Source organism: Cuculus canorus, chromosome 1 (genome assembly GCF_017976375.1).
Source record: "Cuculus canorus isolate bCucCan1 chromosome 1, bCucCan1.pri, whole genome shotgun sequence".
NCBI lineage: Eukaryota > Metazoa > Chordata > Aves > Cuculiformes > Cuculidae > Cuculus > Cuculus canorus.
The window spans coordinates 62,723,439-62,750,595 of NC_071401.1; the positions used below are offsets into that span (position 1 = coordinate 62,723,439).

General features: G+C 38.9%; 1 protein-coding gene across 21 annotated transcripts in view; it reads left to right on the forward strand.

The window, feature by feature from the left end:
• Nucleotides 1-27,157, forward strand: part of MCF2L (MCF.2 cell line derived transforming sequence like) — a 166,216-nt gene that overhangs the window by 111,593 nt on the left and 27,466 nt on the right. For 18 of the 21 annotated variants that reach the window (XR_008449076.1, XR_008449077.1, XM_054061996.1 and 15 more), the window contains 5 exons: nt 15,094-15,184; nt 23,487-23,606; nt 24,429-24,545; nt 25,050-25,199; nt 25,884-26,008. Coding sequence is in view for 19 of the 21 variants with exons in the window: in XM_054061996.1 (XP_053917971.1) it covers nt 15,094-15,184; nt 23,487-23,606; nt 24,429-24,545; nt 25,050-25,199; nt 25,884-26,008 (603 nt within the window). In the remaining 2 variants the exon portion in view is untranslated. Of the gene's footprint in view, nt 1-12,703; nt 12,843-14,342; nt 14,975-15,093; nt 15,185-23,486; nt 23,607-24,428; nt 24,546-25,049; nt 25,200-25,883; nt 26,009-27,157 lie in introns of those variants that run through there. The other 3 variants (XM_054062136.1, XM_054062112.1, XM_054062153.1) reach the window with 3 other exon arrangements.

A 27,157-nucleotide genomic window follows, 5' to 3' on the forward strand; every position in this document is an offset into this window, starting at 1 on the left:
TACAGATTTATAGGAAGGATAAAAATGCAGCCCATGGCTTTTATGCATGGACTGTTCTTCAGATTAGTGTCATTTAGCTTATGAAATAGGTAAGTCTGTCTTTCAGCTGTTTGGACTGACTGAGGGGGAATGGACTTTTCATAGAAAGCCCTGTAGAGCATGGACATGTCTGGGGCCACAACAGTTTCTCCTAAAATTATTTGTGCTACTTGGCCCTCCCTGTGCAGATTCCTGATCACGGCAAGGGATTGGCAGCAATAACTCAAACCTCGTTGTCTGCATTTGCATGTTAAAGGAAATGATATTTCATGGGAGTGACAGTAAGGAGCTGCTGAAAGCCTCATAATGTTGTACCTTTCTGTGCTCCACAGTAGAGTTCACCTAATAAGATGTTTACTGGTATAGTAAATCTTAGCAGTGGCATCAGTTTTCCTGATTTGTTCCCAAGTGGAAGAAGAAGTTCCAGTAGAGGCCTTGGTAATAAGGATAGCTTAGGATTTTGTTGAAAGGTTGAGGTTTCTGTTTTTCCTCTGTCTTTGTTATTCCCTCTAATGGCAGGAGGAGTTGGACTAGATGATCTTTAAGGTCCCTTCCAACCCAAGCCACTTTATGATTCTATGATTTTATAGGTAAACATGACATTGTTCCTTCTTATTGGATCGTTCTTCTGTACTATCTCAACACAGGATTTCACAAATTTTTCCTCTATAAACTTGCTCTTGTGTTTTTCATAGCGAACATAAATTAATAGTGAAGAGTTAAATGTCTCATGTGGCACCTTGCATTTAGGAAAGGAATTATTATGGGCTGCATGTAATCAATTTAGGTGGCCATGGAGGAGAATAGTGCAAATAGCAGAGCTCTCAGCGTGTACTCAGATATGTAAATATCTGATGCATGAGTATGTTAAGAGAAAGGAGAAAGTGGAAAGGGAGTACCTCATTTCAATTTAAGATAATCTGTTAACCCTCGTGCAAGTGTATATCATTAAACAGAAAGCTGAACCGTCTTTTTCAGGTAGGTGTTTTCAACATTGTGTGGTAAATTCCTGTTCTATAGACAGCTGGGTAAAATACGATGTCTAGTGTGTAGTTTGTAATAATCTCAAAATATTGAATACAGGGCTGTTGATGTGGTGTGTGACAACAGTCATGTACCATGTGTACTTAAAGATCACTACCGTATCAGGACAAATGATATATTAAGTATGAGTCCTATAGACAATGGAAAATTATAGCTAATCCTTTTATAACTACTGGTTTGGTAATGTGATGTGTTGTAAATGTGTAAGTGTAATACTTCTGAAACAGATTCTTTCAACCACTAGTAGTTTTTTATTATAGAAGCACAAAATAAACTTTTATTAAAAAGATGGGGATTCTTTTACTGAGAAAGATTTTGCTTAGGTAAAGTGATTTTTTGTTTTATACGTATAGTGCACAAGATGAAATGAAGATTCAAGGTAGTATGTAATGTATGTAAGGCAATGATTTCTGGAAAGAGTATTTTAATAACTAAGTCGAATCAGTACAAATGCTTTACATGTAAGTATTGATCTACAGGGATTAATAGCTCTTATTAAAAGAGTTGCTGAATAAAGTCATATCTGTATGTAATTGTGAGAGGTGAGGTCTGTAAATTCAACCGGGTTTCAGCAAAAGACAGCAAGTCAAGTCTTGCATCTATTTTGGATGCTTTGAGGACATTTAATAATGCCCACGTAGCTAGTTAGATTCTCTTTCTGCAGAGAAGAATGTCTCCTAATACTTCATTGAGTGAGGCCGTGATTCTCTCAGCTCTTAGCTGAGTAAAAAAACTGATAACCTCCATACGCAGTGTTGACCATTCTTATTGCAAAGTGGTAGGGTCATCTGTGGGATGTCTTTTACATCCCAAATATACAAAGAATGGAGGAAGAATTCAGGTTTACAACAGGCTTCTAAAATAGCTGCCCAACATACCCTTAGGTCTTTTGAGGGCTTTGGGTATTCTCTTCTTTTGAGAGCATTTTTTCATCTTTGTATATATCCTAATAGACTTCTAAGATTCATGACGTACCCTGAAGGCAAGTGTTATTTATACTTACTTCTATCCATCACAGCTGTCATTCAAAACATATTTTATTAAGTGTCTACACATTCTTGGAATATGAATTTACCAAATGTAGTGTGAGAACTTGATCCAAAAGGAATCAATAGATAATTGCAGTGGTTAAAAAAAAAAAAAAAAAAAAAGACAGGATTTTTCAACATATGGCTTTGCTTCTGGTTAATTAGCAGTTTCTACAGCAATTGGAAAACAATATGCTGTACAAGAGAACAAAAGGATACAATTTTAATGCTTTTCTTCATTGCTTATATAGGTTCTTTGAACAAAGAAGTCAAGATAAAATTCTTGTGGTCACAATAGATTGGAAAATTACTATTTCAAGTGTGGAACACTGAGTCTTGAATACAAAGTTCCTTTCAAGAGAAATAAAATTAGTGTAGATTAGAAAATTGAGATCAGATTTTGATGATTAGTTTAACTCCAAACACTGCTGATCAAATACAATACACAGGCTTTTTTTTTTTTGTACTTGTATTCAGACAGAGCCTTGTGCAGCCTCTCTTTATAATGCTCTTCTGCCCTACTGCATGATCTGGAGCATATCTCAGGTTAGCTTGTTGTGTTCAGCAATTTCCTGTTTGGAAAGCTGTCCCTGTCAGCTTCCTGCCTGGGAGAACGTTCCCTTGTTTGAGATTGTGATGGTTTACAAATGCTTGAACACCGTGTAGCGTTCTAAGAAATCCTGTTATTTGTGGTACGTCAGGTGTTTGAAACTAGGGGGCCATCCTGTCCAACCAACAAAACAAAATGACCTCTGAAAGTGTCTATGTCCAACACCTTGAAAGCTGAGTTGTTAGGGTTTGCTAAGCTTGGAGTAGACCCTTCCTTGTTAACTACACCAGTTACCCATTGTTTGGGATAGTACTGGGCTTATCAGGAAAACTGGCAGGAAGAACCAGAAGCGCAAGAGGTGCAGGCGAGCACAGAGCCTGGGTCTGGTCAGTCTCTTTGGCATAGATCCACCGACGCACTCTATAAGGGGGGGGCAGCTGTGTTGGGGTAACACTGTTTTGAGCTGACAAGGCCCTCAGGGTCCAGGCTGACGTTGCAAAGAGCCATTGTGGGAGGGAAACCGCATGTGTTACCTTATTTATCTGCAAACTAAACAAGTGGCCCACCACTAGCTAGAAGTCAACCGTTTTTGTTTTATAGAGTGCCAGGGATAGACATCACCACACAATGGGTAAGAAGTGCCAAAAAACAGATGCCCTAACAGTTTGCACTGACATGCTGAGCAACAGCTTTGCAGCTTCAGAGTTTGTCTGACAGCTGTGCTTCATTTCTGTGCTCTCCTCTTTGCTGGGCTACAATCCAGGCTGAAGATGTGGAACCTCTACCCTGCTGTTACATTGGCAGGCCCTCAAATTTGTCAGTGAGAACATCCCAGGACTTCCAGCAAGATCTGTCATGCTGTGTGTGCCCTTCCTTTCTCAGAGCACAGCTGCCAAACAGTTGTAAATGCCATATGTCCCTGTAAGCAGAAAGGAGATGTAAAAGTTTGTGTTTGAAGTAAGAGCATTGCATCTTCAAGTTAAGTGGTAGTTTGAAGCTTTTGTGTCAGATATGTAGTTTGTCAAGATTAAGTAAAAGCTCAACATCTTACTTACAAAGTATGATTTTTTCTGGGTTTGTGTTTGGAACAATTTACACTTGTTTAATGCCCAGCTTTTGAATGTCTTTAGCTTATTTTTAAGCTCAGCCCTGTATAAGCAAAGCCTTTCTAGTCTGTAAATCTCACACCTTCGGGGCTTAGAGAATCTGAGTAGTATATAGGCTCTGTATGGATGATACACACTGTCGAGTGGAAAAATTAATCTGCTAAGGAGACAAGGTAAATTGAGCACTGTAAAATTTTGAAAGATAATTACTAAAATGCTGGACCTCATGTAGGAACTTCAATTAGTCCGGACTTTAGTTCAAACTATTTAACACCCTATTTAAATAGAAACTCACCTTACTAAAACACAACATGCAGCATTCGAGATAAGGCTGTACTGATACTTTGTGCAGTGCATTAATGGTTGTTGAAATGTACTGGAAGCAGCTGTAATTCCAATATCATAGTTCTGAATAGATATAAAAATGCTTTTATGGAGTCTGACTTGATAGTTCTAAAGCGACATTTGCATAGGTTTTCTGTTGCTCCTATTTACTTAAACTTAACCAATGTAGAGCTTTTTGCCTTTATTGACTTTTTTTTTGTCCTTAGTATCCCTCAAGAATAACATGGCCTACTTCAGCCATCTGTAGTTTAGTCTAGATGTGTCCTCAAGGTTGTTTTCTTTCTTCAAACAGTCCCTCCCAAAGCAGCTCTGCATGACCTGAAGAAATCATACTCAATTTTCCTCAGAAAAACAAAACTCTTCTTTAAAATAAAGGAAAAATTCACACAATGAAAAGAAGATCTGTTAAGTAATAACTTTGTATTTTGATGATTATTTCTGTTACCTGCAGAAATGCATCAAAACAGTTCTGATTTTAGTCTGTGGTGTAAAGCTTGCTCTGTTAGCATTAAAAAAGGCTGACGGGTACCATGGAAAGGAAATCATGTGGTACGAACAGATGTCCAGGCCCAGGCAGATGATGCCTGGACACTTTAGTTCTTATTTTTAATGCTGGCTACATTCCCTCGGCTTCCTCCGAACAGGATAAGCTTTTTGGAGCAGAAAGAATGTCAACATCTTTCAATATCTTGTGTCATTGACACAACTTCATGTGTAATTATCTTGCCTATATTTATAAAGTTTCAAAAACCATTTCCGGTGTCACTCTTCTGGGCTGCATGATTCTGCACATCCCTTCTGCCTCTTGAACAAATTATAACCACTTGCCTATCATAGTTTTTATTTATGCTGCCTCACAATCTAACATGCATCCGAATTCTTCTTTGCCCAGTTGCTGTGAGATTCTAAAATACAATTTTGGGTATCTGACAATTCCCAATCTGAAGAAAATTAAAATACAGTATTAAGTATTTTCAGATATACCTAGGGCATGAACTAATAACAGCTGAGACCAAAGGTACACATAATAGGAAAGGGAAGAGTTAAGATTTTCATCAGTGGTAGAAAAAAGTAGACAGTGGGGGGGGATACACATCAAATGTCTTATCTAAACCTTGTCTAATGGTGAAACTTTAACAGGTTCAGCTCTAACATAGATGCTTGGATTTTCTTCATTTCCTATGCAGCTTCATCTGTTTCTCTGAAAGGAAGGCAGTAACTATCAAAACCAAAGTAAAGAGAAATCAGATGCCATGTTTCAAATGTGTGTTTAAAATCCCTTGAATTCCAGTGTAGAATGAAAAAGGTGGTAGAAGAGCGCGCACATCATTGTATTCTTAGTGATTTAGGTGAGGATTTCTCGGGGTTTTTTTGTGGAGGTAGCAGGTTTTATTTTCAAAATCAGATTTTTATACATAAGAATTGATGGGAAATGGTGCCTCCTTGCTTACAGGTTATGTTCCTGCTGTGGAGTATCACATCATCAGCTGTGTTGGGTGAAATGCACCTGGTTTTGCCAGGAGACTTAAATATCATGATTTTTACTTGGCAGTCAGTGATTTTGGACAAACCACTAGAGGCTGCACTTGTATAGCAGCACTTCAACTGTCTCATTTTTAATTGCTTTTGCTGGAATTCTTTCTCTTTCCTATAATTCTTCCTGGACAATGGTCAGCCTTGGTTTGAGTTGGGTAGTTTTTTCTCTTCTGCAGTAAAAGTTCCGAGAGCTGACTATGCAAAGGCCTGATAAATATAACAAATTCTTGTAGATCAATAGCCTTTTTTTGAAGCACAGTACAGGTGCTTACTATTTAAATGCAGTAATGAGTAGATGGTGTGTTTTGTCCCCGATTCCAGAGATTTGGATATGGAGAGATAAAAATGCAGTACAGTGATTTCCACACCACTAAGCACCGTCTCCAGCTCTAAATTCAGCACCCCAGGACGCTTGAGGCTGAGCCTGTTCCCTGGGTCTGTGCTTTATAGATGGTTTTCCAAGGAGATCAGAAGAAATGGACATGATTTCCCAACTGCACTTCCTGAACTAGCTGATTTCTTCAGTGTTTTCAGCTGAAGACCTATAGATTACAAAAATTGAAGACAAAACTGCATTACTAATTCTATCTAAAATTATGCAGAGTTCTTTAATTGTTGTGTTTCCATTTTTGTCCTGTATGCCATGTGCCTTTCCTTTCCCCCCCCCCATAGATGTTAATGGAATAAGAACTGATATCTGATAGAATGGTTACACACCTCAACTGAAAATGATTCATGTGGGACTCTAAATTGAGCTGTCAGGCCCACAGTTTGAATCAGCCAAAATGTCATAACAGTTTGCTTTAGGGGCTCAGGAAATCTGCTAGGTAGCCACAGAGCTTCATCTGAGTGTTGTTATGTTCCTAAATGTTACCCTTGTTAGGATCAGGTCTGTGCTCGGAATTCTGCAATAGTCTTTGACCTCAGTTAGTTATACATAGATGTGGCATGTTTTGGAACCAAACTGCTGTTTTGTGTCTAACCAATTAAACGTCATGATGTGATCATGCAATTGTATGTGCAACCATCTTTTGGGAATAGAGTTTCATTCCATTTATTTCCTTGGCAGATTGTTTGCCACTGATATTTCAACACCAATTCCAACCTCAAACTTTCTGTCGTAAAAAGAGAAAATATGATTTTCAAGTTTGCTAATTTAGAGCAAGTGTAGTTAGTGGGAGGATATTACTGTCCAGATTTCAGAACGCTTCCAACTTGTCTTATGTGTATAGTCACTTCCTGATTTGTACACTTACATTGCAAATTTGGAATATCATTTATAGATGGACATCCATGATAAGTGGTGTCCCGCAGGGGACGGTACTGGGACTGGTGCTGTTTAATGTCTTCATCAATGATATTGACAGCAAGATTGAGTGCACCTGCAGCAAGTCTACAGATGACACCAAGCTGAGTGGTTGGCACACCAGAAAGGCAGGATGTCATCTGAAGGGACCTGGACAGGCTGGTGAAGTGGGCCTCTGAGAACCTCATGAGGTTCAACAAGGCCAAGTGCAAGGTCCTGCACCTGGGTCGGGGCAATCCCCTATTTCAGTACACGATGGGAGATGATGTGATTAAGAGCAGCCCTGCAGAAAAGGATTGGGGGTGCTGGTCGATGAGAAGCTCAACATGAGACAGCAATGTGCGCTCGCAGCCCAGAAGGCCAACCGTGCCCTGGGCTGCATCAAAAGAAGCGTGGCCAGCAGGTCGAGGGAGGCGATTCTGTCCCTCTATTCCTCTCTTGTGAGACCTCATCTGGAGTACTGTGTCCAGTTCTGGAATCCTCAACGTAAGAAGGATATGGAACTGTTGGAACGGGTTTAGAGGAGGGCTACAAAGGTGAGGGCTTGAGCACCTTCCCTATGAGGACAGGCTGAGAGAGCCCTCCTCGGAGGGCTGGAGCACCTTCTCTATGAGGACAGGCTGAGAGAGCTGGGGTTGTTCTGCCTGGAGAAGGCTCTGAGGAGATCTTATAGTTACCTTCCAGTACCTGAAGAGGCTACAGGAAAGCTGGAGAGGGACTGTTTGCAAAGGCTTGTAGTAATAGGGCGAGGGGGAATGGGTATGAACTGGAGAGAGACAGATTTAGGCTTGATGTAAGGAGGAGTGGAGAGGAGGGAGCTGGCCTCTTCTCCCAAGTGACAGGGGACAGGACAAGAGGGAATGGCCTGAAGCTTCACCAGGGGAGGTTCAGGTTGGATATCAGAAAAAAATTCTTCACAGAAAGAGTCATTGGGTACTGGAACTGCCCAGGGAGGTGGTCGAGTCGCCTTCCCTGGAGGTGTTTAAGGAACGGGTGGATGAAGTGCTGAGGGACATGGTTTAGGGAGTGTTAGGAATGGTTAGACTAGATGATCCAGTGGATCCTTTCCAACCTTGTGATTCTGTGAATTTCTTCACCATGACAGTGGTGAGACACTAGCACAGGTTGCCAAGGGAAGCTGTGGATGCCCCATCCCTGGAGGTGTTCAAGGCCAGGTTGGATGGGGCCTTGGGCAGCCTGATCCAGTGGGATGTGTCCCTCCCCATGGCAGGGGGGTTGGAACTAGATGATCTTTAAGGTCTCTTACAATCCTAACTATTCTATAGCATTTGCGTTATAAAATATTATACTATTTTTGACTTTTCCAGACTATTCTCCAGCTGAATGCCTTTAAATAGTGATTTTAGTGCAGGTTTCCAGAAAACACATAAGCAAGATCTGAAAAAGCAGCAGCATTGCAGAGCAGCATTTGATTTAGATACTGCATTTAAACATACAGGCTTGCTTAGCAATTGAAAGTCATTGTCCAATGTAAGGCTCAGATAAGGTTTGTTTCATAGTTCTTTTTCAGTTCCTGCTGTCTCTAAATTGATTTAATCTGGCAACTTCTACAGTGAGGCTGGATATGATGAGCTGTAAAAGCCTACAATACCTGAAGCTTTCAAATTGGAGCTTTGAGGAGTGTGATGTATCCTGTTATTTCCATCATTTGCTCAAGAAAGCACAAGTTCGCTTTCTTCTCCTAAGAGACTGTGATTTCCAGTGCTAAGAAGTCCTTAATCTTAGTCACACTTTGGATAGTGAAAGATAAGCTGTCATAAGATCACAGCACTTAAAAGATCAATCAAGTACAAAAATACTTTTAAAGTAATAAGTAGGACAGCTTCTAAAACAGGAGGAACATGTCAAATATTTTTGTTTGTTTGTTTCTTTTTTACAATACCCAGCTGGTGGATTTGTTTTGGAATTAAGTGGATAAATAAACCAGTTTTGAAACAAAGTAGTCTTTATCATAATGAGCAATCAAGAGTTCTAAGAAAATGAAACTGCTGTAGGTCTAATTACTGTTTAGGGCCTAGGTACTAAATTTTGTTTAGTGTTATAGTTGAACTTTGACTTTTTTTTTTTTTTCCCAAATTCATAAACCATTAAATTTTTATGTTCTAGGAAAAACTGCATTCTCTAGGACTTACCTAGTCATCAAATAGAAGTCTTAGTTATCCTACATAAGGGACAGAAGGAGAGGTGATGTGGGGCAAGGCTATGCCAGGTGAATTATTCCCACCTTTCTTGCTGGGAAATTAGCATAAAACTGCTAATGTGCAATGTTAACAGAGGACTTAGCTGAATTATTTTGTTTCATAATTGCTGTACTGGAACACGGTATTTTTATTAATACCATATTCTTCACTATATAATCTGGCTGTCTTCTAGAGCACACAAAGTCCACTAAGGAGATGGCTCTTCTCTGCTTTCATACATTGCCAAGACATTTGTGGTTTTGGCTTTTTTTAATGTGTGAAAGAAACACTTATGATTAAGAAAGAGTTCTTGTCTCCTCCTTGTCCTCCAAGAAATTATTCCTAGAAGTGGCAGGAGAGACAGAGAAGTGGTCTTTGATGGGGCTCAAGTTCAATCAGTTGAAATGCTTTTGAAAATGTAAGATGCAAAGTTTCTCTTTGGAAACAATATCTCCTTAGTGGCTGTTTTCCAGTAGCCTGTTCCTAAGCAAAGTAGCAGAGAATGCTGTTCTTGATTACCCTAGCTTGTTTGCTGGTGACTGATTACAGGATGACTTCCGAGTTCAAAATGTGATAGCTGTGGGAAGTGTTTTTATCACTGGGGACACAATGAGAACACTTGGTGCTTAAAGTATTCATTAACCCTGTGCTCCAGCTACTGAACTGTCTCTTTTTGTATGGTGAACCTGTTGGAGGTGAAACTTGTCCTTTTCTTCTGCACTGAACGCAATTCTGCCTGCAAGAAATTTATTTATTTATTGAAGAGTTGAGCTACACAACCGTTGTGACATGCCCAGCCATAAATGTAACTGCTGTATGGACAGCATGGGCAATACCTTTTCTGTGATCTATTGCTGTGTGTGTTTTTGCCCTTTTGCGGTACAGTAGTACGGCCAACAGCAGATGGGGCAGTCCCACAGTCCCTCCTACATGAGCCTGCATGTTGCATGCCAAAAAACCCAGAATTCGGGAGCAGCCTGAGACCCTGCATCTCTTCAAGCAGTGTGTGCCTGTCACTGATGCATGTTGATGGTCAGTAATGAGCTACAAAGGGTAAGACAGCTTCAGCTGCTTATAACGCCGGTTGCTGCAGATGTTGCATTGCTCTAGTGCTCTGCTTAATGCAGTAATTCTTGACTGAATATTACTGACATTCTACTATCCAAAATAGCTGTTCAGATATTGACAGCAAGAATTTCTAGCCTGTTTGTATATATAGGCAGAGATAGTCCACGTAGGGAACAATCCTGAGTATAATGTAAGCCAGTTGTTTAATAATAAGGCTTTAAGACTGAAATTCACTTTTAGGTTAAATAAGTACAGTTTCATAAAATGCTGCCTAGAATTTCAAGCATTCAAAAGCTTGATATTATTGTGTCGCTGTGATGAACCTGAAGATCCGCTTTGTTTTGTTCGTAGCAGAGAGCAATGTGTGCAAGCAGTTTTCACACAGCATTGTAGAAGCACTAGGAACTTATTTCTGTAGCAGTTGTCACCGCCCATGCCTTGGAGAAATGCAAGGATCTTTCAGATGATGACTATGTAATTGCTTCCACATACCCCAGAGGGAAGTTTCTTTCTGCAGTCCTGTGTACTGTAAACTTTCCCACCCTTTCCCCCAGGTGTATGAGCTCATAAGTTTTGCAAATAAGAAAGATGTCCCCATAATCCAAAGCTGAGGAGTCACTGAGTGGGGAATTCAGTTCCTGGTCTACACTCTATGCAGAGAAGTCAGTGCTTGTTAGGCAGGTACTCCAACTTCACTCTCCCGACATCTCCGAACGGTGTTACGCTAGCTCCCCAAGGTGGAGGGAGGGGACAGAGCGGAAAGTCTATCCTCCTTTTTTCCCTGCGTTTTTTTGCCATTATCCGTCCTCCTTGTTCCACTTCTCCTGCTTGCTACCTTTCTGACCTGTTCTTTGTGAGTTTGCCAGACATATTTCCTGCAGAGCAGGGATGGTTTCTCTGCCTTTCTAAAAATGTTCTGTTCTTTGTGCTGGTGAATAAACAGAAGAACAGAGCTTATCTCGTGATATATTCTTTTTGTGTTAGGAGGGAAACAAAGGAAGGAAATACTAAATTTGAATTACAAGCTTATATAAATTATATTTCACAAAGTACACAGGATACAAGTTAATGTATTAAAGAAAATGGAGGTTGTAAGGGAAACGTCAAGAAACCCTAATAGGCGAGTGCTTCTGCTATGGTTGTCTGCTGTTTCTCACTGTAAGGGTTAGTTTCCAATCATTTACAACTCTGCCAAACTTTCCTTCCATTCGTGATGTCTCATCTGAGTTTTTGGTTTAAAGTTCAGCCAAAATACCTGAGTTATTCCCAAGGAGCCAGGGAATAAATGCACTGTGCTTTTCAAACATTGCATCAGCCTTTTGTTTGAGAAGCTCAAGTGTCTCCATCCTTTGGTCAGGGACTCAGACTTGACACTTAGAAGAATGATGTCCTTCGTGTCACCTTGAAAAGTATCTGCCTATACCCCAGGTCACAGAAGCTCAGTAGCTACTTGAGTTTGCTTCATCCTGGGGCTGAGCAGGACCTTCTCCGTGTTTGCAGAATGAGCTGCCCTGTTGCTGGGTCCTATTCAGGGATGAGAGCAGGCAGTGCAGGCAAGGTGCCTAACTCAACAGGCAGGGCCACAGCCAAGAGAAGTGCCTGCCTGAGGGAAGGTATTGAAAGATTGAGGGGAACATAGGTTAAAGAAGTCTTGGATTGGAGGATGAGGGGACTGCGATATTCAGGAAAAGAAAAAAAGCTCCAAAACTTTGAGCTGTTGTTGGGACAAGGCAGCAAGGAATGAGAATGATTGAATAGATGAATGGGAGAGAGACAGATGTGAGTGGTGGTGACAAGTTTATTGAAGATTGATAAGTGTGAAAAGCCCAGTGCAACTGGAGCAAGGCAATGGGTAAAGCTTGATGAGCACCGCAGGCTGTGTCCGTCAGAGCATGCTTCAGCTGAGGTACAGAGCAGGAGCCCAAATGCTTTACTCTCAAGGAAATGCAGGAGAGGAAGGGAAGGAAAATCAGTATTTGGATAGAATGTAATAAATATGGCTGAGAGGAAAGAGGGACAGCTGGCATTTGCAATTAAATTAGGAGCCAAGGGACAACTGAGTACCTGCTTGTTACCAAAGCACCACTCATCCTATGCCCCAAGAGAGTGGGTTCTTATAAACTGTCTTGTAACTACGTATGCAGGCGTGTGTGGCAGCAAAGAGGGGTCAGGAGAGCAAAAGTACACTGGCAAGCAGGCTTGTTTCCAATATTTACTTTTCTTGAATACGTGACTTTGTTGTCTTCATAATGTTCTCAACTTTGTTGTACACAATGTCTTGGTTTGGTTTGTTGCTTCCTGCCTACAACTTGCTGGGGATGGTTCCAAGACTCGATAGCCTGCCCTTTGCAACAAAACAGTGCTGTCAAGATGAAAAATATTTTTCCCACCATGATCAGCTCGGAACAAAGTGTTTAATTTTTTTTTGTAAACAGTCCAAATTAATGGATTGTTAACGGTTTGAAGTCAGGTGCTCAAGACTGCCACTGGGTCTCTTCTAGCCAGCTGTGGGGAACTCTGGCTTTTGTGTCTGAGCCTGAAAGGGAGCAGCATTTTGAATCATGCAGCCGCCTGACTTATTTGATCCCTCACTTTGATCCAGTGGAAAATGGAGGCTGGGTAAAGACATAAGTTGGGATATCTTAGATGTGCACTTTCTGTTGTCAACACTTCTACTTAAGTCATCCTTGTCTTTTTTTTTCTAGGAGAATGATATTAAGCTCTGCTTATTGCCAGGTCTTAAGTTTATGATTGGACTTGATGATCTAAAAGGTCTTTTCCAACCTAAATTAAAAAACCTGTGATTAACTGTATGGAGCTGACCTATAGATCTTTTCTGGGATCCTAGCTAAGCCTGTCTTTCCTTGTGTTCCTGGGAAGAAATCTGATTGATGCTCTATCAGAAGCTTTATTTTTATTCTTGTTACACAGAAATTTCAATAGCATCTTAAAATATGATACAGATGGTGTGTTTAGGGACTCTGTTGGATTTGAGATTATGTTTCCACTGAAGAAATATGCAGAAATTTCAGGACTCCTGTGGGCTTCTACTAAGCAGAGAAAATAGCTCTGTCAGAGTCCTGAAACTCTTCAAAACCCACATGGACTGTTATGGGACACACAGTAGCACCCATTTGAATACAATCCACCCACAGTGGGTTGTGTGACCCAAGGATTTTGGTTTGCTACCTGATTATTGTGGAATGTGGTTGCTATTAGCGTTTTATTTTGCTTAATGGCTAAAATGGTGGGAACTTTAAATGGGGAATAGGATGCTAAAATCAATCTGGATCTCTCCTCCTCTTGCCCTTCAAATAAAGAAAGAGAAAGAAGAGGGGAAGCTTTAATAAATTATGGAAATTTACTGTAGTGGGAAGCATCTTGCTAATAGAAAGCCGTTTGTCTGCAATGGTTATTCAGGCTTACAAGGCAAGTACTCAGATGTTGTTTATCAGTGTTATCCTAACCCAGAGGCAAGATTTAAGTAACATGCTCTGAATGTGGGCGGTGAGGAATAATTTCTAATATTTTCCTGTGTTAAAATAATAGCTTCTTTTGAAAGAAAACAAATGTTCCTTTGCATTTTTTTATGTTCATTCATATTTCCCCCTATATATCTAGTCTGTGAAATTTGAGAGATATCACAGTTTGCAAAAGACAGGCAATAGACTGTGAGTCATATTTAAATTTGTAGTTTTGAAGAGTAGTTTAAGATGATATATCTGAGTATCTGTGTTCGTTCTCCTTGACATTCTCTTATTATTGTGCTACTAACATAATCCTATAAAGCAAAGCTGGTATTTCAATATGATTCAGCACTCTTGAATAAGAGATTCTGTTGAGTTTTATGTTGTCTTGTAAGGTGTGACGATAACAAATAGATGTGCAGTGTTTCTAAACGTGTCACAGTGCAGAGAGCAAACCTTGCAGTCATTTATTAAATGGGCTGAAAATACAGCACATATATTAAAAAATGACCAAATATGTGAGAAAATAACAAATCTGACCCTGTCTGCCTTGTATTATATTTGCCTGTCGTTTCCATTTTGATTGTGATTGGCTGGCAAAGGCTGCTGCTGGCATTGCACAATTGGCTTAGATGGAGAATTACAAAACAGGAGCAGATCCCTTGATTGGGACTCGGGTAGCACATGCAGCTGAGCACAAGCAAAAAAAGAAAGGTCACCCATATGCAAGGATTTGAGCGGGATCTCTCTCACAGATGTTTCCATTCTGGAGAAGTGCATCTGATCTCATTTTTCTTGTCTGTGATTTGGAGTGTTTAAATGCCAAAGGGATTTTTTGTTTCGGTGAATATAAAAATGCACCTGGGAACAAGTTTGCAACCTGGAGGCTTATGAGAATTTCAGACGTACAGAGCAATATCGTGGACTGGTGAGAAGGATCTGTCTTTTTATAAAGTTTTGAATACCAGTGAAGAAGAAGGCAATTCAAACAGAAGGGTAAAAGCAAGTGCAAAAGGAAAATAACTTTGTTTTGATCCTGGAATTATATTGAAAACGGCATGAAGGAAGAATTATATCAGCACCAAAACAATGGAGAATCAAAGGATTCTATTGTCCTCTGAAATAATCTCTGTAAACAAAAGATACAAACTACCTTTCATGAGAAAGAATAATTCATTATTTGAATATGGTCTGAAGCTCTGTGGAACATATTTGTGACTGCTGCATCTTTGTGGTGTAGTATATCTTCATCTAAACATCTCAAAGAAGGTTCTGCACAGAAAGGTTAAGCTACATTTTTTAAACCAATGTTTTAAGTGATTTTTTGGTGAGAGAACAAGAGGAGTTTCATTTGTATTTTTACGTAAACTTTCTCCTTCTCTTCTTTTCTTCTCCAAACTTAGTTTACAAGATGCCGGAATTGGATTTATTCTTGTCATAGATCGCAGACAGGACAAATGGACTTCTGTGAAAGCTTCCATACTACGGATAGCAGTAAGTACTATTTTACGTTAACTCCTTAGAAAGATTTTTCCATGTTGACCATTCCTCTTATTTCTTCAATGAAATGTTAGCTGATATGACACAAAAAGTATTCAGTAATTCTTTCATATCCCAGCTGACTGGGACCAAGCATCATGTGTCTAATGACGTGCTTTTAATGTGGTTTGCAGCTCAGGGCATCAGCCTGAGAAGGCATTTTGACAGTGCATGTGCTCAAGCAAACGTGGTGTGTAGCTTTCCCAGATGGGAACTATTATTTGCATGAGCAGCCTGTGCATCTCATAGCAGTCTGGTTCCACCTTTCACTATTCGAGTAAGCTTCCATTTTAGGAAGAGTTGTAGATGAGGATCCGGATTTAGGTTTACCACTTGTGAAAGGAATTCAGATATAAAAGCTGATCTTGTGCTTTTTGGATAAAAGCAAGGGTTATCCCTAAGCAAGAAAATCTTACCTACTATGATCAATCAACAGCACATGCTGTTACTTGCAGTCTCCTTTTTAGCTTTCATCTTTTAAAAATGTTAATTGTTTGTTAGAGGCTTTTTAGCTTTTTTTTTTTAATATAAGTGAGAAAAGACAGTTTCATATTTATCATGTGCTTAGCAGACTGGTTTTTTTGCTTTTTGCCATGTTATCCTTGCTTGAATTGTTAGTCTTGATACTCATAAAGTGCTGAAAAACAGCTCTAAGCATCTTTTCTTTAATTTTTCGTGGCTAAAAATTTTTAGCTGTGTGACATAAAAGTCAGATCAGAACAGTAAATGTCATTTTTGTGTAGCCCCATTTTAACTGAAGCACTGTTTATTGTAAACTAAAAAGCTGTTTATTTAAAGGTAATGCATTATTCCCACTATATGACTTCTGGAGAATGAAATCATAATGATATAATAATCAGGCAATACAACTTTTTCCGCAGTTAGTATGTTTAGGGATGTTAAAATATTGAAAATATACCAAGATATTAGCAAATTTTGCTTTAGCAGCACATTTTGAAATTTTGAGATGCAGAATTGAGCAGATTCCAGTAGTGGAAACCAAAAGCAGCACAGTTTAAGGTGATTAAAGAAAGTTTGTCAGTATCTTTCAAAATTGAATGTTGTGTTCTCTGTCCTTAAACAGAAAAGTATTCCACAGATGCCAGTCCTTTTTTTTTTGCATTGAGGTGGTAGGGAGTGGGGGCAGCTACAGATGTGTTGCTTATAGCCATAACTTTAACATTTATGGTAATGTTCCTCCATTATTTTGCAAAATATACAGAACCTGAGTATCTATTCCCCATGGTAAGGGATACATTATTGTAGTGGTGGTGTTGGTGTCCAAGGGCTTTGCCTTGAGAAGGGGTTAAGTGCAGGGAGCACTGCAAGTTGCAGTGTTGTTGCAAAGGGGTTTATTTTTCTTTTTTTCTTCTTCTTTTCTCGTTCTTCTGTGAGCTTTATTTAAAACGGAAAACTTCCAAGCTGAAGTCTAATCTGCTTGAGATGTGATTCTTTTTAACTCTTGTTTCTTTTGTTGAACTGGCTCAGTGTTGGCTTTATAACACATCTGTGGATGCGTGTGATGGTCTTCCTCTTGACCTTCACCAGTAGTTGTGTCATCCCTTGGAAATTCTATCTTCCCATTGCAAAAAAAAAGATACAGTGAAAAATCATTGTTTGCTGTTGTTCACCATTTGTTACTATAATATTTGCCATAAGTGACTCTAAATGTGTTTCTTCTAACTGTTCTTTAAAAAAACAAACCCAGGTATACATAACACTTATCTTGCACCAAAGCCTTGAGGATTTCTCTGGGTCCTGTTGATGGGCAAAGACATTTTCTACTGGCTCAAGGGTAACCGGAAGCTTAGCTTCTACTTGTTTGGTTTTCTTAACAGTCAGAATTGTCTTTTGATGTTGATGAATCATCTGAGTGTCATTTGGGCTGTCCAGATTGAACCTTGTGTCTGAAAGCCTGGTAACTCTAACAGTTTAAATGCTAAAGCTTATTGTTGTGTGTGAGTAAATTAGTCTCGCGTTACTTGAGAAGAAAGCTCTGTCTGACTTATTTGTAGTAGTTCCTGCAGTGTCTTCCCTGACATCTTTCCCAGTTTTTCTCTAATCACCCCAAGGAGGTTGACCCTTTCAGTTTGTGAAATCAGAGATGCCAACACAGGGTGCTGTGGCTGGAGCACTTCCCAGCAGGAATATCCTGCCTGGAGCGTTTGCCCATCACTAGTATCCTGGCAACTGTAGGAAATATATTTATAAGCACTGAGAAGCTGCTAACCAGAAATTCATACCAGCATGTATTTTCTTAAAAATTTTGGTTTTTTTCAAAGTCTCTTCACACACAAGTGTTTGGTTTGTACTAGTGGATGTTGGAAGTATGTTTTGAAACAAAACTAATGAAGAATGAATTTTTGTTTCAAATTGAAATTAATGTGGAAAATCTTTCTATGTTATGAAAAATGTCTAGGCTTCATTTTTTCTTTTATGTTGTTGGAGATCACTTTCTTTCCTAGGACAGAAAAAGAGCAATGACAAGCTGAGTCTGTATTTCAGGCTGATACTTTTGCTATTGAGAGTCAAGTTTGTGAAGATGAGGTAAGCCTATTTTTGCAGACATAGTGGAAAGGCAGTGGCTGCACCGTTGACCCAAAATGACTGCTGCTGAACTACGTGCAGTGACAGCAGAACTGAAACCAAAGTTTAGAAGCACTGGGCTGAAAGATGGCCCCTCTTCCTGGGATGCGACAGAGAGATTCTGGCAAGCAGATGCCCAGTCATGCAGGCTTTGCTATTGTTATACCCTACTTCACAAAGTTGCAATGGGCAGGTGGCCCAGGAGGTTGTCCTTAGCCAGTGCATGACTGCAGACTCTAGCTTAAGAGGCAATGCAAATAATATTGTTAATTTATTTTCCCCCTAATTTAGCTACCTTGAAGTTGAAGTTATTGGTCTAGTGCAGTCAGGTACGGCATATGTTTGGACTCAACTGCACTCAACGTCATGAAAATTTTAACTCGTGGCTATCCATCAGCCTCATAGTGAAAGTCCAGAGAAAATAAGCTTCCTTAAACTTGGTGCTTAGGGAATAATATGTGTGGGCAGCTGCTCTGGAAGAAGTAGTTGGTAGGGAGGTCACTCAGGTGGTAGTGAGAAAGCTTTGTTTACAAAAGTTTGCAGCCATTTCTAAACGTGACAAGATTTGTGACAATTCCCAGGGAATTTTACTTCCTGATTTGCCATCTTTGACTAAAGGATGCTTTTCATGTGGGGTTTGTGCCTTCTGTTTCAGACTGCATTGTCCAGGGCACTGTTTCTTTTCAATCTTCGTACGTCAAAATGCAATCTTCACTGTAACAGAGGTTTAACACGTGTATTGCTTTGAAGATTAGGGCTAAGACCTTTAACTGGCAGGAGAAGACCAAAAGCCAATGGAGAGACAGAAGTGCTAATACCAGCCTAAAACTTGGAGGAGTCAGGCAGTCCCATTTTTGTGCCATTTGGAGTCTTATCATTGGTTTTACATCCAAGGTGAAAAACAGTGAATTACAGTAATGCAAACTTGAGTTCTTTGGCCTTGCTTGTAGAGAGAGGTTGAGCTTCCTAGTGAGTTGTTGATGGAGGCAAGATGTGTTTAGTAATGGATGCTCCATAGTCATGAAAGGGACTATTTTATGTTCTGGATAGGTATTTCCCGCTAGTCCAGTTTCTAGTTAGTTCTTTGCATCCTGTCCCGAATACTGTAATGACACTTAACAATTTGAATGGTTTAGGATTGAAAAAATGTTCTTCTTTCACCTCTTAGTCGTGTTTCTCGTTTTTTATTGGATTCAAAACAAGACCAAAAACTTGACAGTATGATGAAGCTGGAACAGTATTTGTATTAATTTTGTAACTATTGTTATGAATGATTCCAGTAAATGATAAACTAAAAAGGTTATTTTGAGGTGCTGTGCGGTTTTGTCTTAATGCTTTGTGTATTTTGAGAATATTATGCATGCAAGCATTTTCACAGTTGTCCTATAAAATTCAGCCATTTTTCTTTTTTATTACGTGTTTTTTAATACACAAAAAAAAGAGAAGTAAATAAATTAAACTCTGAAACCATGATCATAACATCTCAAGCATTGAACTCGGATGTAAGGCAAAGCAGCTTAATGTTTTTAAAACTGGATTTCAAACTGCTCCTTTTATGAATTGATTCAGTTCAAGATTCTTCCTTGACAAGAAGCCTGTGTAAGAGACTTCATTCTAGCCTGGAATAAACAGGCTTGCGAAAAAAAAAAAAAAAAGTACTTATTAGCTCCTTCATATACAGAGGTATTTTGGAAATAAGTACCTTGTGGCTTACAGCATACTAGTAAGTGCAGAAGGGAAAACACCAACACAGAGTTTGGTAATGCGAGTATATGGCAGCTCTTCATAAAATGAAAAATAGTCTTATTCCAAGTATTTTAAAACAGAGCTACTAAACGCAAGTCAAGCGTTAGTTCTTTGATGGCTCACGTGGTTCAGGTATTTCTGAAAGCTGGCTGTTTACCTGGGAAGCTGAAGAAAAGAGGATGGAAGTTCACTGTTTATCAGAACAACTTTCCTTTGCTGTGTAGGAGTATAAAAGACTTCTGAGCACTGGGGCAGATGGGTGAATCGCTCTGTGGGATTGAACAGCAGATTGTAACTTTAAGTGCATCTCTGTCTAAAAAAGTATACATATCTAGCTGTATAATTCCTTTGTATACTAAATCAGCATTAGAAGGAAACCTGAGATATAAAAACTCCAAGGTGTTGGTTTTCTTTTCCAACAGCTCACCTTTTGCTAATCACTGCTGAAAGCTGTAGTGACTGGCTCCTGGTTATAGACCCCAGCCACTGCTCTGCTTCCGTGCTGCCTCTTCCAGGAAGCAGCAGCCTGGCAACACTGCATCCTATCTTGATCCTATATATTGACTATTCTAAAGTATTCAATTTAATGAGGAGACTTATTCCTCCTTTGAAAATGCCATCTGCCGAATAGCCTATAGCACATTTGTGTTGTTTACAATTGCTGTCAGGCAGGAGTGCTTGGGATTGCTGCTCTGCCTGACTGGTACAGGTAAAATTCTCGAGTGGCGTAAATAGCTACCCACTGGCACCAAAAGAACAAGATCCCATTATACAGCAGAAACCAAAGGTACGAAGAACCTCAGTACCTGTCTTCAGAGAAAGAAATGCTGTGCTTCCTTCCCCATAAATAAGCTGCCACCATCCCTTCCTGAGCATTAGGCAGATGTGGTTTCCTGTTCAGTTTTTGTGGTTCCTTACTAACCATTCAGCATTGTGTCGTCTTCGCTGGTGAGATGGCCTGCATCTCCTTACCTTCCCACGTTACCTCCTTAACTTCAGAGTCAGTCTTGGCGCTTTTCTGTCGCTTATATTATGTGAAGGAAAGTGATAATTAAGACTATATGCAACTAAATTAATTTTACATTTTGCCCAAAATCCAGTTGGGTTCAATCTCTGTAAGTTCCTACTTTCCAGAAGCCTGGAGCATGCAGTGAAAGCTCTCCATCCCTGAGAAGCAGAAGCCTGAAAGCAAGCAGGCACACCCTGCTCCTGTGTATTTATTAGTTGTTTTCCCACAGTATTTAAGGTAGCTCCTGTTTTGTCCAGCCAGTGAAGGTTCTTTCCAGGCTCGTATGGTAGCAGACATCTCCATATATCAGAAAGCTTTGATTTAAGGGCTATGCTGTGTATAATGTTTGGTCAGATTTATTTCAAAACTAGTAACTGCATGCACACTTACATCTTTTTCTGTACCTTTGGAATTGGCGCTTGCCTGGTTGGATGGGGAGGTGAAAGAGATAAGCAGGTAGAAAACTAATCCCAAGACTGTCATGAATTATCAAACTAGTATCACTGCTGGTGTAAGTGAGATGAAGTGATATGGTTTGGGCTAGAGTAGGATAGAGACTACTCTAATTTTCATAAAGGATACCAGGAATATGACAGCGTTTTTTTTTCCTCTGGTCTCTCTTGCATAAGCATTAAATGGGTGAAAGTGCAATATTTAAGGCAAGACAATGGGGGAGCAGTTAATATGAAATAGAACAAAGAAAGGCCCTTCTTCAGGCTTAAGTGGTGTTCAGTGATTTCACTAAAACTGTCCTGAAAGGCACTTTATTTTATGACACTACTAAACATAATGAATATGGTTTTTTTTTTTTTGCTTAGCACTTGGCGCAGCTTTACTGAGAAGTCATTGTTTCCTCTGCCTGCTTAGTACACAATGGCTTGAAACAAATATGCTGCTGGACAGGAACCGAGATATTTTTGCTGCTGTTGTTCTTGTGTTCAGGGTGAAGGTGACTGGCTGATGAAGTTCAAAATTCTCTAAGGAGTGTCTCTCACACCATATCATAGTCTCTGAAGATCACCAGGGCTTTAGGGAAAAAAAGTCAGGAAAATAGTAATGTTTGGACAGTGAAGGTATAAGCTCAGATAAACTAGAATAGCTGGCATGGGTCTGACATTGTTTGCTGTAGCAATCCTCACTTTTTGTTGTTTTTATTGTTTCACAAAGGTTGGTTTGCAATTTTGACTCAGCCATGACAAGCAGAGGAGGCATCATTAGGACTCATCTTTTTGAAAAAGAAAATTAAGTGGAAATCATAAGAGAGACTAGTGGAGAAAAGAACAGTGTTATAGATTGTAGACAAGGTTAGAGTAATCTAGAATTTGAACTTTTGCTGAGAGAGACAAAACTTCTGGCAAGTCTTGAATGGGATTAATTTAGTTGGTACAAGGCTGTAGGGATTTAAACAGAATCATTTGGGGTAGATGCACTGAAATGGAGAATAATTTTAATGTGTATTGTCTGTTTTCTTTGAACATTAATGAGAGACCTTACTTAATTTAGTCATGCAATTAATATGTTTCTCATAAAAGCTAATACACAATTTAGAAAAATTGACTATTTCATTGCGTTTGGCTACTACTGTTTTCTCCAGTAATAGTCTAGATATCATAGAATCGTAGAACAACTCGGGTTGAAAGAGACCTTGTAACATCATCTGGTCCAGCCTTCAGCCAGCTGTCCAGTTGTATCTTGAAAATCCAGACTCTTTAAGACCGAACCACTGTGCTTTCTAAAACATTTGGCCATTGCTGAAGTGGAAGCAGATTGTGAGGCTCAAGACTTTTAAGGTTCCTCAATCCGTTGGAGATTTCAGTTGTACACTGAATATCTGGAGAACTACAATAAATCCATGAAATTTTCCAGAAGTTTTTAGCTACTTTTCTCCTTTAAAATGTTAATAATCTCCAATGCTAAATACCTGGAACTCTTAGAAATCTTAAAATGAGTATTAAGCCGCTCTCCAACCTTTTAAATACTAACAATTTCACTAGGCGTGGAAACAGAGCATAGCCTAACAGCTCCTGCAGTCAGTGTTTAGATTTTGTTTGGCTTTTATTATTTTTTATTAATATTAATTCAATGTGCTAGAAATGTGACATAATTTCCAACAGTATAATGAAGAAAATTGCATACTTAGTCATTATAACAATCATCTCTTTAGCTTCATTGCCCCCCTACAGTGGAAATGCTGAATAGGGGAGATGACTTGCATGATTTCAAGAATGGCTAAATGCCAACTATGCAAACCTCTGTCACAGCAGAGGTTGCTTTTAGTAATTTAATGTTATTTCTTGGCTTTCCTTTACTTCCATTTTCCCTCTCTCTGTTGTAGAACTGGGAAAAACCCATCAGACTACTAGTTGGAAGATGATGAGAAAATGAGCTGAGAATGATTGTTTGATTTTTATTTTTGTCTACAAAATTAAAGTTTATTTCTATGCTACTGCCTGAAAAATTTGGTCTCAGTGGCAATAGTTTGTGTATGTAACTGTCAAGGTAGTATAGACACAAACTAGAAACATGACGTTGGATGTTCAGATAATAATAGAGATTTCTCTTGGCACCTTCTATTAAAGAGAAGATTAGATAACCATGAAAGTGCTGCTGTAGAAAAAGTACTAAGCCACCACTTGTCATTGGCCTCCTTGACCAGAGTGCAATCTTAGCTGAAGAGCGATATGAGCCAGTCCTGAAAAATTTGATTCCAGGAGAATAGATTCCTATTTGCAAAGATGAGTAAATGTCTCTCTAAATGAAGCTCTTTGTGTGCAAGTCTTGCTAGGTTTATAATTGGTCACCCCATTATGGGAGGGCTCTGGTACAGTTACTTTGTGGTTTAACCAGGGCTTCTCCTTGTTCAAAAGTATTTTCTGGAGCTGAGACAGAAAATAACAGACTAAACTTGTTTTGCAGGCATCTTTCCCGGGAAACCTGCAGCTAGTCCTCGTTCTGCGACCAACAGGATTTTTTCATCGAGCTCTCTCGGACATTGCTTTCAAATTCAACAAAGATGAGTTTAAAATGAAAGTACCTGTAAGTAATTCTTTGATTTCACTTTATTATAGGAAATCTCTTAAGAGTATTTATTGTAGCCAGTGAGGACCAAAAAGTCCCAATGAAAAGCCGTACTTAAAGGCAGTTCTGACAGTTTTGATGGTTTATTCTTGAATGACTATGTAAATTTTGAGGCAAATGCATTTCTCATGGACAAATACTATGGTTTCTGTAATTCTAGTGAATGTTCAACTGATGCCTGTTGTTACCTTGCCAGTAAGCCCACTGATCATAATTTTGTTTGCGAATGTACAGCATTTATATTTTAAAATAAACTTCAAAACTATATGAGCTAAAGATATACAAGTTATTTTACTTATCAGATGTAAATTTCATGGCGAAAGACAGTCTGAGTTAAGATACTTTCACCCCAATCCTCATTTATTTTGGGAACCAGTCCTTAAATGCCAAATCCATGGCGATACTATTGTTGTCTCCTACAGACAAAATATAACAAGGGAAAATGAACAATAAATGAATGTTGTTCTTAGAAAATTGACATGTGTAGTTTATCAAGTTAAAAAAAAACCAACCCTAATGGTGTAATTTATGTTGTATAATCCATAAAATTCTGTTTAATATGCCTGGTTCTCATGCTTATATGCAGTCATTTACTTTTATGCCATCTTCAGCTGAAGCAACTGTTAAGTTTATTCTTTCTATAACAAAGGAAATAGTTCCATTTTTACTTCTGTATTTAACTGGATTTTCTCCATCAGAGGCTAAAGAATGGAGCTTAGAATCCCCAACAAAAGATTTCTCTCCACTTATCGCGTTTACTTTTTTTCTTTGCTGCTGCAGATCATAATGCTGGGCTCAGTATCAGAACTGCAGGGTTACATTGATAAAACACAATTAACAGAAGATCTTGGTGGCACCCTGGATTACTGCCATAACAGATGGCTGTCCCGTCGCACTGTAAGTCTTAGCTTTAGTTTTAACTTTCCAGTTTAATGAACCCTTCTGTTTTATACCCTGTCATTTATAAAACAGACTCCAAATGATGCAAGTTGACTTGCTCTGAGAAGATGTTCCCAATGGTACTTAGTCATCTTAGGGAAATAATATGAGTAATAATTTGGGAGTGGCTTTCTAAACGCTTGGAGCAAAGGAATTGCAGTGTATTATTGTGTTGAAGTTTATTGGTTTTGCTACAAGAAAGAAAAAGCTCAAGTTTTAAAATAACTCCAGATTGTAAAAATAGGAGGAAGATGCACCTGATACAAGCCTAGGAAAAATATACAATTAAGGAATTAATGGTGACGGTATCTGTTGCTTGCAAAAGTATACTTTGACCATTTTTCAGTCTTGTAATTCATCTGCTTGGGTTTGTTTTTAGAGTTCTATTTTGTGTGTATGTGTCTGTTTGTACATATGCATGTGATGAGCATGAAACATCTTTAATGGTTTTTATTCCAAAAGGCTATAGAAGGTTTCGCCCAAAAAGTTAAGCAAACAGCTCAGATTCTTCAGTCCTTTGGGACTGAGCTGGCTGAAACAGAGCTACCAAATGATGTGCAATCAACCAGCTTCCTTCTTGCAACACACACAGAAAAGAAGGACAAAATGAAGGTATGTAATATTTGTAAAGATGCTGTCTTCTAGTTAAACTGTGTTTTAATTTATAGCTAATAATGTTGATAGACAACCTGGATGATGTTAGTAGGCAATAATAATGCAAAACATTGAAATCTTATTGAACTTGTTTTGCTTGGTTTGATGTTAAAAATCCTTTTTCATTCAAAAATGACATTTCTTGAGGCTAAGTTTACATGTGTAGAAATGCATAATGATTTATATGTGGAAACAGAAATTCCTCTGTAAATAGTGGTGTGTTTAATTTGTAGTTGTGTTTGCAACTAGAAATTTGGTTGTGTTTGTATGCATGTGAAAATATATAACCTTTTGAAGAATGAACAAATGTTCTTTAAAATTAGCTTTAGTGAAAACTATTTGGAGAGTTTCAAGACTGAACATATAGAACTTTTGAGGTGTTTGTAGCCTAAGAAGACACTAGAAGGCTATCTATAATGAAAATTCAACTCGGTTACACTGGGGTCTTAAGATGGTAAACGTAGAACAAGCTGACATTTAGCATTTACTGTCTGTATTTGTTGTCAAATACTGCTTTTAATCAAACTGCTTGCTGTGTTGCTGTTAAAACAAAATCCTTTATTTTCCGATTTGATGCCTTATATAGTCTGCTTAAAAAAACCCAACACGACTATACTGTGTGGGTTTTTTTTTCTTTTGTAGGAGGATATCAGGTTAGCACTACAACAGGGAGATGATATCCTTGGAGGTATTACAAAACCAGTTACTGAGAATCCTGAATACAAACTGAATCAAGATCAGCTAGACAATCAAACAACGATAGAAAGGTGAGAGGAGTGAAATACCAAACATTCTGCTTTTCTGAGGTGTTTTTTTTCTGACCCCTCCACAGATCTTTTATTTAGTTCCATATGCATGCTCAGCAAATAAGCAAGTGTTACACATGAACGTAAAAGGTGCTTTCAGAAACAAATATTCTGTTGTCAGATCTGTTCTAAGCAAAGTAATGCCCTGATGTCCATTACCTGGTCACCTACCTCTATGAAAATAGGAGATGCAGTTTGAATTCCAGTACCAATAAATTAATGCTGGGGTTTTTTTCCCTTTTGTCATATTTGGACCGTGTAGCTGAGCACCTTTCCCTCATTTTAATTAATATCAATGCTTTGTATATAGTCTAAAGTGCAATCCAAGGAAGTTTCACTGCTGTGGGGGAAGCAGCAACAGAAGACAGAAGTGATGTATCTCTTCTTTTCAGTAGATTTGTCCACTTTTTTAAGTTCTTTTGAACTGAAGAGAGAGGCTTATTTTTCTTCAAACCTGCCTGAAGGAGCTTCTAACATTGGTGGTATCTTATGAATGTTTTTAGTAGCCTTTAAAGGGCTACTAGGGAGAACACCATTCTTGAAGTATCTATGTACAAACTTCCTACATACTTCCTTTGGACATATAAGTAATAGATGTTTTCCTTTGCTCTCTGCCCACCACCCCTTAAATTACTGTCCGTTTTGAAGACATTACATCACCATAGCACAGATGTTTTGTGCACATTTACTATGAAAGCATAGCTCATTTCCCTCAGGCAGTATTGTGCATTCTTTTTTTGTCTGTCATTCCATGTTTCGGTTACAGTTGGGCTGACTTTTCTTTCCAAGTAACTGTCCATTCCAATCCACAAAGCTTGGCAGGAGGCACTTCTTTTGGTTGTTGTTGCTATCAGCTATCTGAAGAACAGTTGGGGTGGGGATTGCTAATTTATTCAAAATGTTCCCACTAGATACAATATCTGACAAAAGTTGGAACAAACTCTGTGTGTGTGCATACTGCCTTTTTTCTAATCAGTTTTAACTTGTATATTAAGGGTTAGTTTCTGTGCTGTTAAAGACAAAAATTCAATAAAATTCTGATGTATGGCCTTCCCCGAGTGTAGCCTAGGTACCTAAGTGCATAGGACACCATACATCATACCAAATGCA